Source organism: Pan paniscus, chromosome 8, assembly GCF_029289425.2.
Source record: "Pan paniscus chromosome 8, NHGRI_mPanPan1-v2.0_pri, whole genome shotgun sequence".
In the NCBI taxonomy this organism is placed as follows: domain Eukaryota; kingdom Metazoa; phylum Chordata; class Mammalia; order Primates; family Hominidae; genus Pan; species Pan paniscus.
In genome coordinates, this window is record NC_073257.2 from 38,993,415 (window position 1) to 39,011,427 (window position 18,013).

The following is an 18,013-nucleotide window of genomic DNA, read 5'->3' on the forward strand; positions in this document are numbered from 1 at the left end:
CTGGTTCGTCAATGGCCTTTTTCTCCCTGTATCCTCACATGGCAGAAAGAGGTCAAGGGAGCTCTCTGGGGTCCCTAAGACTGTGCCTTCCTGAACTAATCACCTACCAAAGGCCCTATCTCCTAATATCATCACATTGAGGGGTTAAGATTTCAACATATAAATTTTGGGAGGACAGAAAAATTCAGTCTATAGCAAATACCTTAGGCATATTCCAGAATAAGGAAGGGAAACAACATTTAGGAAACCTAATAGTGGCTCATAAGCCTTTTTCCAGAGTGCACTAGTTTGGGGACAAATATCTGGATAACAGAAGTTATTAATAAAGCAAATACAGTCATATCTTCATGAGGGTGGTAAACACGAGAATCCAGTCAGTGTGCTTCCTGCTGCTCTGTCAGGACTATAATCTTGCAGATGGCGCTTTGTCCCTGAGGCAGTGCAGATGATGAATGCTTGGGGCACTATGAGGATGTGACGCCACACACATGCCTTGGACACAGGGAGGGGCAGCAAGTGGGCTGTGCCAATGTTTACCAAACAAGAATCAAAAGGGCTGGTCTATTGATCACCTCTTGTGTTTCTGGTTCTTTATCTTATTATTTTAATTTTTTTTATTCTTGATCATTATCTGGTTCTGTCAGCTTTTATAGTCCTACACTGATTGGAGGACTTTTCAAAGGTTAGCAGTGGATTTAATACTAAATTTGTAAGGAAGTAGCCTGGCCTTATATTTAATACAGACTCTTTGAAAGTCTGTGTTATTAAGTGCAATAGAGGATTTAATTGGTGAAATTTTCACATATTAGAATTTTTTTTTTAAGACAGGGTCTCACTCTGTTGCCCAGGCTGGAGTACAGTGGTGCCATCTCGGCTCACTGCAACCTCCACCTCTCAGGTTCAAGTGATTCTCCCACCTCAGCCTGCCGAATAGCTGGGATTACAGGCACACACCACCACACCCAGCTAATTTTTATATTTTTTGGTCAGGACAGGATTGGGACAGGGTTTCACCATGTTGGCCAGGCTGGTCTCGAACACCTGACCTTAAGTGATTGGCTCACCTCAGCCTCCCAAAGTGCTGGGATTACAGGCATGAGCCACCAAGCCTAGCCAACAGTTTAGAATTTCTCATTTAATTATTCTGCTTTTACATTTTTCAAAAATTTCTCGCAGTCTTCCAAAATGTAAAAACAAAGAGGTTTTCTAAGACATAGTGAAAAATACATTTCTGTGATATCTTTTAATTTATTTCATAATGCTTTACTATGCACCCTCTTTGAAAGGGACAAATGTGGATTCCAATTATGGAAAAGTCCCCTGATTATTGCTTTCTAAAGGACTGAAAAAGCTAATGGCACAAGAGAGAAGACAATACCCTAAAATTCTTAAGGCAGGCCCCAAAGAGCTCTTGTTGACTATACCTTTAGCGAATTCTTCAACATGCAACCACTCTTTCTCAACTCGCGTTCTTTATTTAGGAAAACTAAGAATCCAACCAAAAAGTACAAAAGCCTAGAAATAAGTGAAATCTCTATGTATTTCATCCAAAAGACCACTGGGATGGCTAAATAGTAGAAAGGGGAGCTTTACTGATGATATCAGTTTGCAAACCGGGAAGAGACAGCTTCCAGCATGTGTGGAAGGTGCCCTCTCTTCCAAGAGAGGAAGGGCAGGTTGGGTTTTATGCCTCACAGGGCCTGTATCACACAGTAGAGTCATACATATTCAGTAGGTTTTGGGGGAAAGCTATCCATATTTATGAAGGGAGCTGAGCACATGCAGAATGAGTAAACATATATGTAACATACATCCCATGTTTACTTCGGGGCAGGGTTTTAGTGTTAGAATGAGGTGAAATTTGGCTCTTCGTGTCAAAAGGTGAACTGTAGGACATAAACACAGTTTGTGCACCGCATCTATAAGCTGCTAAAACTGGCTTAAGGTCTGCAATTGCTTACCAGGAAAGAATGTGTGTAAGGTCAGTCTTCTGTCTAGTCAGAGTTATAGTGGTCTGGTTAGTAAATCAGGGTAAGGAGGGGGTCTCATAGCGCCTATTGTTAGGGAATTTCAATCATTAGGAATTTAGTAATTTGCCCTCCAGCCAGGCCTTGAACCCTGGACCCATCTTAGTTGATATAGGAGTGTCTATTTTGGCCCCACAGATCACATATATTCATCAGAATAGTCCGAATCTTATTTTCTTTCTTAATTTGCAATGAGTGAATATACAACGAAGTAGATGTTCATGTTCCGGCTAATTTTAGTTCATCAGCATTTTCTGGAAGCAACCAAAAGTCATATGTATTTAGACAGCTGTGATTTCTGCCAATTCAGCTTGCTTCAGGAACTGAGGGGATTCAATCTTACTTTATGCCCAAATCTGTTTGCTTGTGGCTGTTAGCATTAATCTTTTAACCTTTGATTTGCATTCATCTGAGAAGCTAGAGATGATTGTCCTTAATAATTAGTGCCATTCTTCTGTATTTTTGCTTGGATTGCCCATGAAAACTAAATGAGACTTTAATTTACTGAGTAAAGCTCTGTCATTATTTTATCAGTTCTAAAGGGCAAGCGTGACTTATTATACAAATAAAACTAAGGAATAGTTATGTGACTTGTCCTTAAATTCCTGCAGCCAAGTGGATTTGGAATTCCTTCTCTAATCTGAGATTTATCTTCGCAGGAACCATGTTGACTTGACACGCCTCACAACACAAAGGATAAATTTCATGCCCCTTTGGCTGGAATATGCTAGTAGATCTACTTTCAGAAGTTAATCTCAGACTTGAGATATTTTAATTCTTCCTCTTATTTATTCCCTGGGATGAGTCCAGTGCTCTGCATACATTCTTAATGCTTTAGGTGAAAGAAGGATCAGGCCAAGAGAAACATTCCTCCCCATGGAACAAGGGGTGGGAAGGGATATAAGAACTCAACGTAGAGTCAGAAGATCTCAATGCTGGAATTATCCACATTCATTTTTAGATAAGGAAATTAGGTTCAGAATGAGAAGTGAAGGTGAAGTCTACCTGTTGACCTTGTCTTTGGTAACTAACAAATGATTGGACCCAATGGGAACGTTGCTGATTTTATGCATTGGATACTTTGAAGATGAAAACTTCATTATAAACCAATGATTATTTAAGAGTTGATATTTATAAGTCACATGTTCATAACAGCATTCCATTTGAATTGAACTGTCTATTTAAGATAAATCCAGCTGTGATAGAAGGCATGGTCTCCATTTTGAACCGGGTTTCTGACCATATGAAACTCAAGGAAGTCTAAAAGTTTCTCTGATGTCTATCTACCATTTGCAGCAATGAAGATCAGATATTATATATTTACAAACTCCAGTGGTAAATATATGTGGATAGACTGTATGTACAGTTAGACATGATTTAAGTTTTTGCTTCTTCCTAGATAGCTGTTTCTATTATGCTACTCTTTATAGCAATAAGAATTTAGGAATCCCCCAAAATGAACCAAGCACTGTGCTGGTAAACAACAACAACAAAAACAGTAGAAGACACTGTGTCTGCCCTCCAGGACCTGACAGTTGAGGTAGAGAAAGAAAATGTATTTGCTCGAAAGTAAGAGGATAGTAGGAAATTAGCATATAGTCAGAATCTATGGGGAAGGATCATGGATGATATGTTTACAGCTTAAAGGAAGAGAGCTACTGATGGACACTAGAAGTCAGGAAAGGCTTCATAGCAGTTGTAGGACTGTGGTGGAATCTTGAAGTGTGTGTAGGATATGAACCAGAAGAGAAAAGGGATGGATTCTAAGCACAGAGAACAAGTATGACATAGTAACACTGATGACAAGTGTGAAGGGATAAAAATACGTATGGTAAATTCAAGAGCTATTTAATAAAGGAGTCTTGTCAGAGTTGAAGATTCATTTTGGCAAGCAGTGGAAGATGAGGCCTCATAAATGGATGATGAAAGGTCTTTGCACTGAACTAGAGTTTAAACTTAATTTCATATACAATAGAGAGCTACTGAGGCTATAATCAACAATCTGGCATAAATAGAGTATAATCTTGTCTGTGGTATGCTATCCTGTCTGTGATATGAAACATATGTTAAGTCCTTGTGGGTTCAGCTTTTTGTCCCAGCTAATTATCATCATTATTAAGGATTATCTTTCAAAATATCTTATAAAGTGAGGCACTGCAAAGAGAGAACGAAAAGAAACTAGAAAGCTCTGGGGTTTCAAGAAAGTTGCCAAAAGTCTGCTTATCTTCATATATCACCTGACACTCAAACTTACATTTTGGTAAGAATCCTCTGAACTGTTTATTTCCAATGTTTTTACATTTACTGTGGGGGGAAAACACCCCCAAATGTCTTGCTAACCCATTTAGCCTGGGACCAATACTAGATTCATCCCATCCTCCCAAAACACTAACTGGAAAGTCAAGGACAAGGTGGCAGGCACCTGATAGTCTATCACTTATTATTCCTCTTATCACTTGCAGGATCTTGAATGTGTTAGACTGTTCTAATTCTCTGATCCCAAGAAAACTTGGAGGTAACTCTTTCGAGAGAAAACAATAAGGTTCTGACTGTTGAGCTAAAAACTAAAGACGCTGCTTGCTGTTGGGTTCTTTGACTCAGGGGAGAGTCCCAGGAGAAAGTCACCATGCTGATATGGTCTGTCCCACAGGTGGCTCCAGTGATTAAAGCCAGAATGATGGAGTATGGAACCACAATGGTCAGCTACCAACCCTTGGGAGACAAGGTCAATTTCTTCCGCATGGTCATCTCAAACCCAGCGGCAACTCACCAAGACATTGACTTCCTGATTGAAGAAATAGAACGCCTTGGACAAGATTTATAATAACCTTGCTCACCAAGCTGTTCCACTTCTCTAGGTAGACAATTAAGTTGTCACAAACTGTGTGAATGTATTTGTAGTTTGTTCCAAAGTAAATCTATTTCTATATTGTGGTGTCAAAGTAGAGTAGAGTTTAAAAATTAAACAAAAAAGACATTGCTCCTTTTAAAAGTCCTTTCTTAAGTTTAGAATACCTCTCTAAGAATTCGTGACAAAAGGCTATGTTCTAATCAATAAGGAAAAGCTTAAAATTGTTATAAATACTTCCCTTACTTTTAATATAGTGTGCAAAGCAAACTTTATTTTCACTTCAGACTAGTAGGACTGAATAGTGCCAAATTGCCCCTGAATCATAAAAGGTTCTTTGGGGTGCAGTGAAAAGGACAAAGTAAATATAAAATATATGTTGACAATAAAAACTCTTGCCTTTTTCATAGTATTAGAAAAAAATTTCTAATTTACCTATAGCAACATTTCAAATGTATTTAAATACATATAATTTTACAAAAGGAAAATATATATATTAAAAAAGATATCCTATTTTGTAACATATAGATTTTTATTTTATATAGGTTATACAAACTGCAGGGGCAGATATAAAATCTAAGCCAGATTTTTTTTTCCTTTCTCTTAATGGAGGCACAATAAAACACTTAGCAAAGTTATTTTGAAACATTGACCCACGAAATTCTTAAAAGGTATTATTGCTTCTTTCTATACATGTTATGGCTTATCACATCTCTAAAGTTAGTATTTCAAGACAAACACAAAAGAATACTGTGAGTTCTTTAAAATAATTGATCCCATTGGCAGTAAGATTCTCTTCCCCTTTAAGTTTTCCAGCCATTTTACTCTTAGTGGACTCACTCTGCAAGCGTGACAAACCAGGCTTCATCTCAGATTAAATTAGGGTAATTGTCTCTATTCTGCTTTCCAATTCAGCCTGTTTTGAACAGAAGGTTGATGCTAGTTCTTGAGGCATCTTCCAAATAGTATTCTTTTATTAGGTCATTTGAATTAATTAGAGAAAATAAAAATAAAACCTTATCAGCCTGAGCAAAGAGGAATGAAGCACACTCCCAGAATGTGGTGAGCCCAGAAAATTAAAGTTGGCCTTGGGAGAAGAGATCTCTGTGGGACAATAATGACATCATCCTGGCGCCATATTGCCACTGTCCAGGAAAGAGAAATTTACCTCCAGGCCAGTTGCGCATTTCCATCCCCTCCCCATTCCTCCCCACAAAGTCTCTCCCACTAGACTCCCTACCACTGGGACCCAAAATAGTTACTTTATATTCCATGGATGGTTGTTTTTCTTCCATGAAATGAGCCTCTCACCCTAGATTTTGAGGCATTATCTTAAGATGTTCCTTTATCCATCTCCCATCGAGATCCAAAGTGACCAGAATATGCAGAAATAATAAGATCCTTAGAATTCAAAATAGTATTTTTAAAACATCCTTCTTTCTCTGTGAACCTGATAGAAAAACATGAGCTAACAAAAGCTTCCATAGATATTTATGGGGTCACACATCATCAGATTCCAAATGCTGATAGGAGAACAATAGATTGATATGCAGACTGCAAATGCAAATTTAGGAACATTCTCCATTTCTGAATGGACCAGGTAGTTCAGTACTCAGACTGCAGGTATACAAGGGAAGAGAGAAGGCCCTGCCCTTCAACGGGTAGAAATGCCCTACAATATAACATATAGAAATGCCCTATAATATAACCACAGGATCCAGCCATCTGAAATTTTCATAAGCTTCCCCCTACATTATTTCTCCTAGGCTATATGCAAAAACAGTGATAACTTGATATGAACATGGCTTTGGGCCCTTTCTGTCTAGAAAAACAAATGGGTTCACTATGACAATCAGAAATAAACTCTTTCATCTGTCCCGCAGAATTTCATGAAGGAGTAACCTTCCGTTCTAGGCTTTGTCTAATGGCCAAGCATTAGACAAAGCATTAGAAAGCAGTTCCTTTCTCAAAACTGCCTGCTGAGAATAAGCACATAGCTGCCCGACTATCCGGAGCCTCAGGTCCAAAGGTTCCGCTTCAGAGACAGAGATGCTAATTGATCCAACCTGCTGTCCTTCTTGGAGAAGACAGTGGGGCCCAGTGCCCTGGTGAACCAACCCTGCTGTACTCCAGGATGCTTTATCTTTTGAGTTACAGATCCTAGATTATAAACTGCTGCTTTTTAGGTTAATGAGATGGTAAAATTTTAAAGGACAATTTGTGCCTATATATGAAATTCCAGCAAAACAATTCTAGCAACAACAATAGCTCTTCTTCCCCACTCCCCTACCCCTTCCCAGTACTCCTTCAAATTGGCTGAGAGCCTTGCTCAGGCCTGTGCAGGGAAATCCTTACCAACTGTAGCCCAAAGAAGGAAGCAAATAAAAGCCTAGTAGGTCCCAGTAGTTTAATAAATCATCTTGAAAGGAGATGTGGAATCAGGTCAGAAGAGAGTAAGGGAGGAAGGGAGGGAGGGAGGAAGGGAAGGAGGGAGGGAGGAAGGAAGGAAGGAAATGAAGGGAGGGAGGGAGGGAGGGAGGGAGGAAAGAAGGGAGATTATTTTTAATATTAGCCCAAATTCCCAGTGCCATGGTCTTTATGTGTGCCCATTCTTTACAAATCTTAGAAAAGTTTGGTTTTAGCTTTAATCAGAACTGACATGGCCATTTTCATTTATACAGCAATATTGTGTTTATCATTTAAAATACTTGAACAAACAAGTGTGATATGTTTTTATCTGAGACCTATACATGGTATGGACTTCATATACTGCCACAGGATGTGAGGAAAGAAAAGGAAATCAATTCTGACTGTGTTGCCTTTATTATCTGGATAATACTGTCTTGTCACCTCAGATTGGGGTTGTGCACTTTAGATCTGAACTGTACAGTGTTGCAAATCAACATGTGTTTCTGTAAAAGCTTGTACAATATATTATTGATATGTCTTTTTCTGTGTGGTAGCTGTATTGAACTTTGATATTATGAAAACTACATTTGCATCTGTTCCTGTTCTCTCTCTCTCTCTCTTTCCTAACTATATGCCCTCCACATCGGCTCTAATAGAGAACATGCCCTCAGCTAAGCCCCCTACTGAGAAACTTCCTTTGAGAATTGTGCGACTTCACAAAATGCAAGGTGAACACCACTTTGTCTCTGAGAACAGACGTTACCAATTATGGAGTGTCACCAGCTGCCAAAATCGTAGGTGTTGGCTCTGCTGGTCACTGGAGTAGTTGCTACTCTTCAGAATATGGACAAAGAAGGCACAGGTGTAAATATAGTAGCAGGATGAGGAACCTCAAACTGGGTATCATTTTGCACGTGCTCTTCTGTTCTCAAATGCTAAATGCAAACACTGTGTATTTATTAGTTAGGTGTGCCAAACTACCGTTCCAAAATTGGTGTTTCTGAATGACATCAACATTCCCCCAACATTACTCCATTACTAAAGACAGAAAAAAATAAAAACATAAAATATACAAACATGTGGCAACCTGTTCTTCCTACCAAATATAAACTTGTGTATGATCCAAGTATTTTATCTGTGTTGTCTCTCTAAACCCAAATAAATGTGTAAATGTGGACACATCTCAGCCTGTGGATAATTGTTTTGACTTTGTCTTATGGTGGAGATGATTTTCAACAAATTGCTAGAATCAAAGGCCCTTCACTTGTCAAGGAGCTTAAAGTGTCTTTGGGTCTTTTGTAGGGAAAAAAAACTCTTCTGCAGCTGCCCACACTGTAGCTTCTGAAGGATATCTTTGTCCCACTCTGAATTCTCCTTCAATCAGATCTGATATTTTTTAAAAAAATATTTTATTATGGAAAATTTCACATACATAAGTAGATAGAGAAGATAGTATAAACTCCTGTGTAGCCTTCACCCAGATTCAACATCTACTGATTCTGAACCTGAATCTTGTTTCATCCATTCCCCCACCCCTCTCCATCCCCAACACTAAATTATTTTTATTTGAACCTCTAAGAGATTAGGAATCTTTTTTGTTTTTGTTTTTGTTTTTGAGCCAGAGTGTCACTCTGTCACCCAGATGGGAGTGCAGTGGTGTAATCTCGGCTCACTGCAACCTCTGCCTCCCAGGTTCAAGTGATACTCCTGCCTCAGCCTCTCAAGGAGCTGGGATTACAGGTGTGCACAACCACGCCCAGCTAATTTTTGCTTTTTTTTTTTTTTTTTGAGACAGACTCTTGCTCTGTCACCCAGGCTGGAGTGCAGTGGTACAATCTCCACTCACTGCAAGCTCCGCCTCCTGGGTTCACGCCATTCTCCTGCCTCAGTCTCCTGAGTAGCTGGGACTACAGGCATCCGCCACCATGCCCGGCTAGTTTTTTTGTATTTTTAGTAGAGACGGGGTCTCACCATGTTGGCCAGGCTGTTCTCGAACTCCTGACCTCAGGTGATCCACCCGCCTCGGCCTCCCAAACTGCTAGGATTACACATGTGAGCCACCGTGCCTAGCCTGGACTCTAAAAAAAAAAAGTCCTCAATACCATTATCACAGCTAAAAGTATAGTAATATTACCATAACAATGTCAAATATCCAACTACTGTTCACATTTTGCCAATTCTTAATTTCATAGCAAAGCCCATGGCCTGTGGCTCAGAAAATCCGGTGAGGCTACGTGTTTCAGGACAGCGGAGACATCTACAATTCAGGCACACAGTACAACGCCATATATGCCCCACTGTGCATATGCTGTGTGTATTTTCCAGTGTGCTGAGTCTATTTCTGGACTTCTGTGAGTTGCAAGTTCTGGTCTCGTGTTCAGGGGCTTTGCTCCCTGGCTCTCAGGAGCAGAGGCTAAGAGGTGTGCTCAGGTTAAAAGCTAGAAAACCGTAGGAATTTAACAGATGGAATAGATATGCCTGATGTGCCTTGTCGGGTGCCGGTTGCCCGACAGGCTTGAGTTGCCCCTAATGGTAAAATTCTGGATGGAGTAAAGAGATACAATTTTAAACAGAGATGGGATACAGGCGGACAAAAAGGAGAGGAGGCTGAATTTCTAGCTAATTTCGATATTGATTATAGGAGAACCAGTAGAAGATAGCCAGATAAAGAGGACACTGCACATTCCTGCCTTTGTTCACATTATTCCCTTGGCCTAGGAGGAATTTTCCACTTCTTCACGGTTTGGGGAGCATCTCTTGTAGGTGCTAAGAGTGCAGGCTCTGGAGTAGGATCACTGGGGATCTAATCACAGTCCCACACTAACCAGCTGTGAGACCTGAGCACATCACCTGACTTCCCTGACTGTTTCCCAGTTTCGCAACAGCAATTGTCAGAGGTGTTTGAACCAGAGCAACTCCATCTTGAATAGGAGCAGGGGAAAATGAGGCTGAGACCTACTGGGCTGCTTTCCCAGATGCTTAAGCCATTCTAAGTCACAGGATGAGAGAGGAGGTCAAGACAAGACACAGGTCATAAAGACCTTGCTGATAAAACAGTTTGCAGTAAAGAGGCCGGCCAAAATCCACCAAAACCAAGATGGTGATGAGAGTGACCTCTGGTCGTCCTCACTGCTACACTCCCACCAGCACCGTGACAGTTTACAAATGCCACGGCAATGTCAGGAAGTTACTCTATATGATCTAAAAAGGGGAGGCATGAATAATCCACCCCTTGTTTATCATATCATCAAGAAATAACCATAAAAATGGGCTACTGTCTATGAAGTAGCCATTCTTTTATTCCTCTACTTTCTTAATAAACTTGCTTTCACTTTATGGACTCACTCTGAATTCTTTCTTGCGTGAGATCCAAGAACCTTCTCTTGGGGTCTGGATCAGGACCCTTTCCTGTAACACAGCCTTCTTCATGATGTTTTTGTGTGGATTCAATAACATGGATGCACAGCACTTAGCATGGTGCTTGACACCCAGTAAGTGCTCAACAAACCTTGTGCTTGTACTGATGATGAGTTCTGTAAGTCAACTCACGTGACCTCCTTAAATATTTACCCTCCTCTGAATTCCCCAACTACTAACTCTCCATCAGTAGTGGTCACTGGGCACCCACCTAACAAGTCCAGGCTGGAAATGTCATCTTTGGCATCATCTTCTGCTTGTCCAATGTAGACTACCAACAGAGTCAGCTAACATCACTCAGATTTGCTGGCTAAAAGAACTGCTGCCTACTCCAATTAGGTGAACACACCCTCTCTAAATTTAAACCCAAGGCAATGTTCAGTTCAACTCGGTGTTTGCCATCTCAGACAACTCTGTCTGAAGCTTCATAGGTGTTTTCCATTAACAGGGCCAATCAGAACCGTCTTACTCTTTTAATTTACTTGCTTATCAAAACACACATACATGAGTATATGTATATACATATATGTTATATATATGCACATATATAGCTATATAGTTAAAAGTGCACATGGACACACCCACTATAATTTAATGGACTTGGTGGTCCAATAATAACATTATAATTTATTTCAATTATTGACACAAAACAGGAGCAAACACCAAAAGATCAATAGCTCAGAGCTCACGTTTAGAGAGAACCAGAGCGGTCCATTTCCCCAAAATTAAACAGTGATGCTATAAAAACACACTGTGAGGATGTGGGTGGTTCACTGGCATAACAATCTATGTCTATGAAATGGAGAGGCTTGGGAGAGAGGAAAGGCCTGGAGCAGAGCAGCTGAGGAAGGGAGCAGGCTCTGGGGACTAGCCCCATATCCCTTCCCCATCCTGCCCACTCTCCCTTCATCCAGCTCCCTGTTCTTCCAGCCCCTGAGCTGTTGTTTCACCGGTGATCTCTAAGGAAAACGTAAAATAAAAATTGCTTTTAAATGGTAAAGGAACTACAAATGAAATTGCCTTTGCAAACATTGTAACAGTGAGAAAATTATGACAGCGAAAGAGATTTGATCTGACCAACCCTCATCTTGCCTGTAATCTCCAAACTGCCCTTCATCATTCCTGGGCTTGGACCAACAAACTTTGGGAGAAATTTAGTTTATACTTTAAATGATAATAGCCCTCCCCAAAACTAAACCGCCTTTGTAAAGCTAATGAAAGGCCACCAGGTTAGGAGAATGAAAGGACCCTGAATTCTGCTAAGGTGTAGACATAAAGGATTACCAGCCATTATTCCAGAGGTCCTAAGATTTGCAACTCCTCCAGTTACTACTGCGGATAACATTACTATTGTAGAACCTGAGACTGGCCTTTTGAGATGTCTTTTCAGGTTTTTGCGTTTCTGACAACCCATGGCTCCATCGGAACCCATGGACCCTGACCCTGCTGAGCCATCCTGCGGCCCCACCTAGAAGCAGACTCCCTGGCCCTCCAAACTATCCTTGAAAAACCCTAGCCTCTGAATTTTCAGGGATATGGATTTGAGGATTAACTCTGTCTCCCACGTGGTGTGGCCGGGCTTGTGTCCATTAAACTCTTTATTGCAATGCTGTGGTCTCAGTGAATTTTTTTTTTTTTCTGTGTAGTGAGCAGGAAGAACCCATTGGACGGCTCCACAGATGGACAGTTTTTGCCATGGGGAGAGCAGATGGTTGCGTGTGAAAGACAGTATAAAATTTTTGACAAGAGGAGAAGAGAGACAGGGTGGATAGATATAAGCTAAAGACGAACTAAATGAAAATATTCACCTGGACCTGGCATTCTCCTCCACTAAGGGATGCTGCTGGCCTTCTTCCAGCCCTGGGCTCCCTGAGACCCCTCCCAGTAGCCCAGTCTAAAGGGGATGCTCACATTTGCCACATCTCTCCCAAGAAGAAAATACCTAGTTGAAACCTGACTGCATTTTACCTTTCCCATAAAGCCTTCCTCACTTACCCTTAACGAAACATACTGTGCTTGAAACATTAAGTCTGTGTAATCCTGTCACTCCTGGCATCTGTATTGCCTAGAATTGTTCTCCAGCAGTTTGCCATCTGTAAATCTGGTCTTTCCATTTTTCTTTGAGGGCAGAGACATGCCTTCCAGTCACAGACTTAGACAGCTGGAAATACCCTTGTCGACTAAAAGAGTCAAACTCTGTAAAATATTTGAAGAGATTTATTCTGGGCCAAATACAAGTGACCAATGGCCCGAGATACAACCCTGAGGAGATTCTGAGAACATGTGTCCAAGGTGGTCAGGCCACAACTTGGTTTCATACATTTTAGGGAAACATAAGATATCAATCAATACATGTAAGATGCACAGTGGTTCAGTTCAGAAAGGTGGGACAACTGGAAGCAGGCAGCCATAGTTAGATTCAGAGATTTTCTGATTGGGAGTTGGTTGAATGAGTTAAGTTATTGACTAAAGACTTAGGAATGTCTGGGTTAAGACAAGGGGTTGTGGAGACCAAGGTTTTATCATGTAGGTGAAGCCTCCAGGTAGCAGACTTCAGAGAGAAACTAGATTGTAAATGTTTCTTATCAGACTTAAACAGTCTGATCTATCAGTAATTCCAAATGGGAAGAGGGCTTAATGAGGCATGTCCGACCCTCCCTTCCCATCATGGCCCAGACTAGTTTTTCAGGTTAAGTTTGGAATGCTCTTTGCTGAGAGGCAGGGTTTGGGGCCTGAACTCCTTAAACCTGCAATTGAAAAAGTAGTATAATCACGTCTCATTTCTCCTCAGCCAAGACTAATCTTAGATGTAAAAACTGAGAAAACTCAGGAAGTCCCCACAGCAAGAATTCAGAGTCATGACAATTTTGGCAAAATCATCTTCTAATGCCCTGTTAATTAAAAAAAAAAAAAAAAAAATTCGCACATCCCGAGAGACAGTGGTGCTCCCCACACAGCCCAGGTGGGCACCGCGTCCACCCCATGCCTACACATACCATTCAGATGGTTGGGGGCTTAGAATTTTATTTTTCATTTACACCCTGAAAGGTCATCTAAGGTAGAGTTTCCCAGACCCTGGGCTTTGGACCCAGGCAGAGTGAAGATGGGTCCAATCTGTGGCCAAATGAGAAGCCCAGGACAACCAAGAAGTGTTTTTGGGAAGCTAAAGCTATTCAGTTTCAAGGACAGTCTCATCTCAGATTATGTCCTCATTATATTTTTAAATTGTTATTGTTCATAAGGTATCCTTTCATTTAAAAGATAATATAGTGATGACATCTTAGTTGACAAAAGAGTCAGAAACTTCATTTTAAACCCCTGCATCTTAAAAATTATGTGGTATATAAACTGTAAATCTGAGAACCACCAATTTCATCAAATCTTGCAGATTCTCCCCACCGCATTTCAGAGTAATTAGCCCTTAATAAATGTTATTCAAATTGACTTGAATATTTACAAGTCAAATTGAAAGCTTTGGAAGACCGTGGATTGTGGTGTAATCTCCGTGCTACTAGAAGCTAAGGATCTGCCAAATGAAAATGTGTTTTCATTTCAAATTCACACACATCCCAACACCTCTCAGTGTTGGAATCCTACCTGTTTGTGTGCATTTTACTGCAATCTACCCAGGCAGGTGCTATCTTTGGCTTCATTCTGGCAATGCAAAATCATGAGATTTTCATCTTTTTCCTCCCCAGGTAGCCATTTAATGATATCAGAACCTAGGATCTTTCATGATATTTCAAAGAAACAAAAAACTTCAAAATCAGTCTTCGATAGATGGATTAGACGCTGTGACTGTAAAACTACCAAAATATATTTGCCTCACTCTGTTTGGTTCAGATCAGAGTGAGTTCTGGGGCTACATCATGATGTAGATGGTTCCCTGCTTCAATGAGGGGAGTGGCAATTCTTCTACTTCACGTTTGTTTCCTGGTCCATGATTCAAACAAATTCACACATTTGACAACATCTGCCGCTGCATGGAAACCAACAACTCTCTGCAACACAGATCAAAACGTCCATTTAGGGAAAGCACCTGGTTTAACATCTGCCTTGTTTATGCAAAGAAAGCTCTGATTTGAAATGACTTTCTAAACTCAGTGCTTTTTAAATATTGGCTGTCCCAGTTAACTCCCAGGGGAAGTCAGCAGTAGAGGATGGGGAGGGAGATGAGTGTGAAGAGAGGGCAACAAAGCTGTTATTGCAGTTTTATCTTCTTCATCCCAAAAGGATATTAGAGTTTATTTTCTTGTGGCCTTTGATGAACTGCAGTTACCAAATGTCTACATCAGATGCATATGTGAGTATTTTAAGACTAAATAATGAAAGGGATTTGTTTTCATTGTAGAAACAATATTAATATTCAATGTATATGGGATTTTTAGAGATGTCCCTACTCCCATCATCCTTGCCTGATACTTTTTTCATGTGTAATAATAGTAGAGGGATTCCAATTACCATGGTAACCCAAACAGCATTTGAATGGCCTGCCCAGTGTTTATGATAAAACAACAAATTGCAGGTGTTAATTCTGAAAGACAAGCGTTCTTAGGAAGAAAATTTTTTTTTTGTTCTAATGCCCGCTAAGCATTGAGTTCTATTAACTTCCTTCCCAGAGATGTCCACAGCAAAGCAAATACAAATCTGACTTGGTAAATATTAGGAGTGGCCGGGTGCGGTGGCTCATGCCTGTAATCCCAGCACTTTGGGAGGCCAAGGCGAGAGGATCGCTTGAGCCCAGGAATTTGAGACCAGCCTAGGAAACATGGCGAAACCCCGTCTCTACCAAAAGTATACAAAAATTAGCAAGGCTTGGTGACACACCCGTGTAGTCCCAGCTACTCAGGAGAGATGGGAAGATTGCTTAACCCTGGGAGATGGAGGTTGCAGTAAGCTGAGACTGTACCACTGTACTCCAGCCTGGGGAACAGAGTGAGACCCTGTCTCAAAAAAAAAAAAAGAAAAAAAAAGGAGTGCTGTGATTTCACGGGAGGAGGTATCCCAACGGCCTGGGTTTGCAGCATCTTGGAAACCTAGATTCCTGCCAGGAGAGGTCAGGTCTGCGCTCTCACGTTTTCATTCCTCTCACGCGGAGACTGCTGGAGCAGTAGCTAGTGTCAGACTGCCTGGCCTCAGATGCTGGCTTTGCCATTTATTAGCTTTGTGGCCCTGGGCAAAGCAGTTAACCTCTCTGAACCTCAGTTCTGTCATCTGTAAAACAGGGACAAAAATAACACTTACTTCATAGGGTGATGGTGAAGATTCAAATGAGAAAAAAGTCCGATGCCTGGAACAGAGTGACTGCAACATGTGTTAATCTTATCTTTATTTGGTGGTGTCACCTGAAAGGACTGGGCTTAGAGGCAGGCCCTTCATGCTACCTAAACTCACCCAGAGAAGATCATGAATTCCCACATAAAGGATCATGAACAGCAGTGTCACCCTGTAGAAAGCCACTTATGAGGCATCCCTGAGGACAGCAGGCAGGTGACAGAGGCAGCCCCCATCACATCCTTAGTCCTAGCTTTATTAGTGACTGGACAGAGACCCAGAGGGCTGGGCAGGAGAGTTGGGGAAAGAAGGAAGAGCAAGAGGAAATCAGTTATTTTAGTTGGAATGATAACCTGCTACTCATTCCCCAGGTGCATTCTTGCCTCAGACAGGCACACATCAAAGAGTTAGAGCAAAATGGTATGGAACAGAAGTTCTGGCTTCATAAGAATTGCTAACATGGTCATTTGCCTAATGGTTACTGGCTTCTATTTACACAATGAGAAGTAGTCATTGGTGCCAACTCACCACTGTTTGTGTCCCCCCAGATTTCATATGTGGAAACCTATCCCCAGTGGGATGGTATTCGGAGCTGGAGCCTTTGGGAGGTGATTAGGTCTTGTGGGTGGAGCCCCATGAAGGGGATTAGTGCCCTTATGAAAGAGGCCCAGAGAGCTCCCTCACCCTTCTGCTATATAAGGATGCCACGAGAAGTCTCCATCCTGAAAGTGGGCATTAACTAGAATACAACGGTGCTGCCACCCTGATCTCATACCTCCAGCCTCCAGAACCGTAAGAAATAAATTTCTGGACTAGGCTCAGTGTCTCATGCCTGTAATCCCAGTACTTTGGCAGGCCAAGGTGGGAGGATCGCTTGAGATCCAGAGTTCAGGACAAGCCTGGGCAGCATAGCAAGATCCTATCTCTAGAAAAAATTAGCCAGGTATGGGAGGGCACATCTGTAGTCCCAGATACTCAGGAGGCTGAGGCGAGAGGACCACTTTAGGCCTGGAGTTTGAGGTTGAAGTAAACTATGCTTGTGTGCCACTGCACTCCAGCCTGAGCAACAGAAGGAGACTCTATCTAAAAAAAAAAATTTTTTTTAAAGAAAGAAATTCCTGTCTTTTATAAGCCCTCCAGTCTATGTTGTTTTATTAAACCAGCCGTAGCTGAATAAAACAACTGAGGACACACTGTAAGAAGGAAAAGTGATTTATTCTCCCCAAAGCCATTCAGGACTTTTCAATAACACACACACACACACACACACACACACACGCAAGTAGCAAAGGAGCATAAAAAGTTCTGAGTTGAGGTCAGCCCTGCTTCCGAGTTAGCCCCTGCTTTGTAGCTTGTGCAGGATAAACACGAATAAACTATGAACTCCTGGGGGCTGAACAGCCACTTCTTTACCTGCAATCCTGTCTCTGCTTTTGGAAAAAAAGTTTGTGTTCCCTGTCAAAGTGTCAGAAGAGAGGTTTCTAGGCTGTGGAAAAGTAATTAAAAGCATATTACAGTTGGCAAGAAAATCACTTTCAAAAGGGATTTCAATTTATTTAAACACAGTAACTTTGTAAATTCCAAGAAAATTCAATTATACAAACGTGAAAAAAATAAGAGAGAATCAGAGTCTCAATTCAGACTTGAGTCAAAAGGAAATCTTGCCGCCGTGTCTTTTGCCTTCTCTTTATTTCCTGTACAGTTTGTCTCTTTTAAGATTGCAGAGACTACGATAGTAAAGGATAGGGATTTTCTTTACTATTCACTTTCATTTAAATTGTTCACAACCCCTCTGTACCAGGGAGACATAGTCTAGTGGGAAAAAACATTTCTCATTGTGCGTCTCCACGGCTGGCTGGGCCGGGCTAGTTTATTTTCAGGAATGAGCAGATGTTCCAATTATTACTTAGCAGCCAAGATGTAAAGAAAGAGGTGTTTCAATTTGTGTGTGTGTGGGGGGGGGGGGGCTTGTTAAAGCTGCAAAGACAAAGCATCCTCTCACTTTACATTTTTAAAAGAATGATGGAATTCTAGGTAA

The 18,013-nt window shown here is 41.1% G+C and overlaps 1 protein-coding gene across 1 annotated transcript in view; it reads left to right on the plus strand.

Annotated features, from left to right (window-relative positions):
• GAD2 (glutamate decarboxylase 2) overlaps positions 1-8,470 on the plus strand; it is an 87,318-nt gene extending 78,848 nt beyond the window's left edge. The window contains exon 16 of the mRNA XM_014346394.5: positions 4,678-8,470. Within this exon, the coding sequence (XP_014201880.2) occupies positions 4,678-4,851 (174 nt within the window). The 3' untranslated portion in view covers positions 4,852-8,470. The remainder of the gene's footprint in view (positions 1-4,677) is intronic.
• The last annotated feature ends 9,543 nt before the right edge of the window (positions 8,471-18,013 follow it).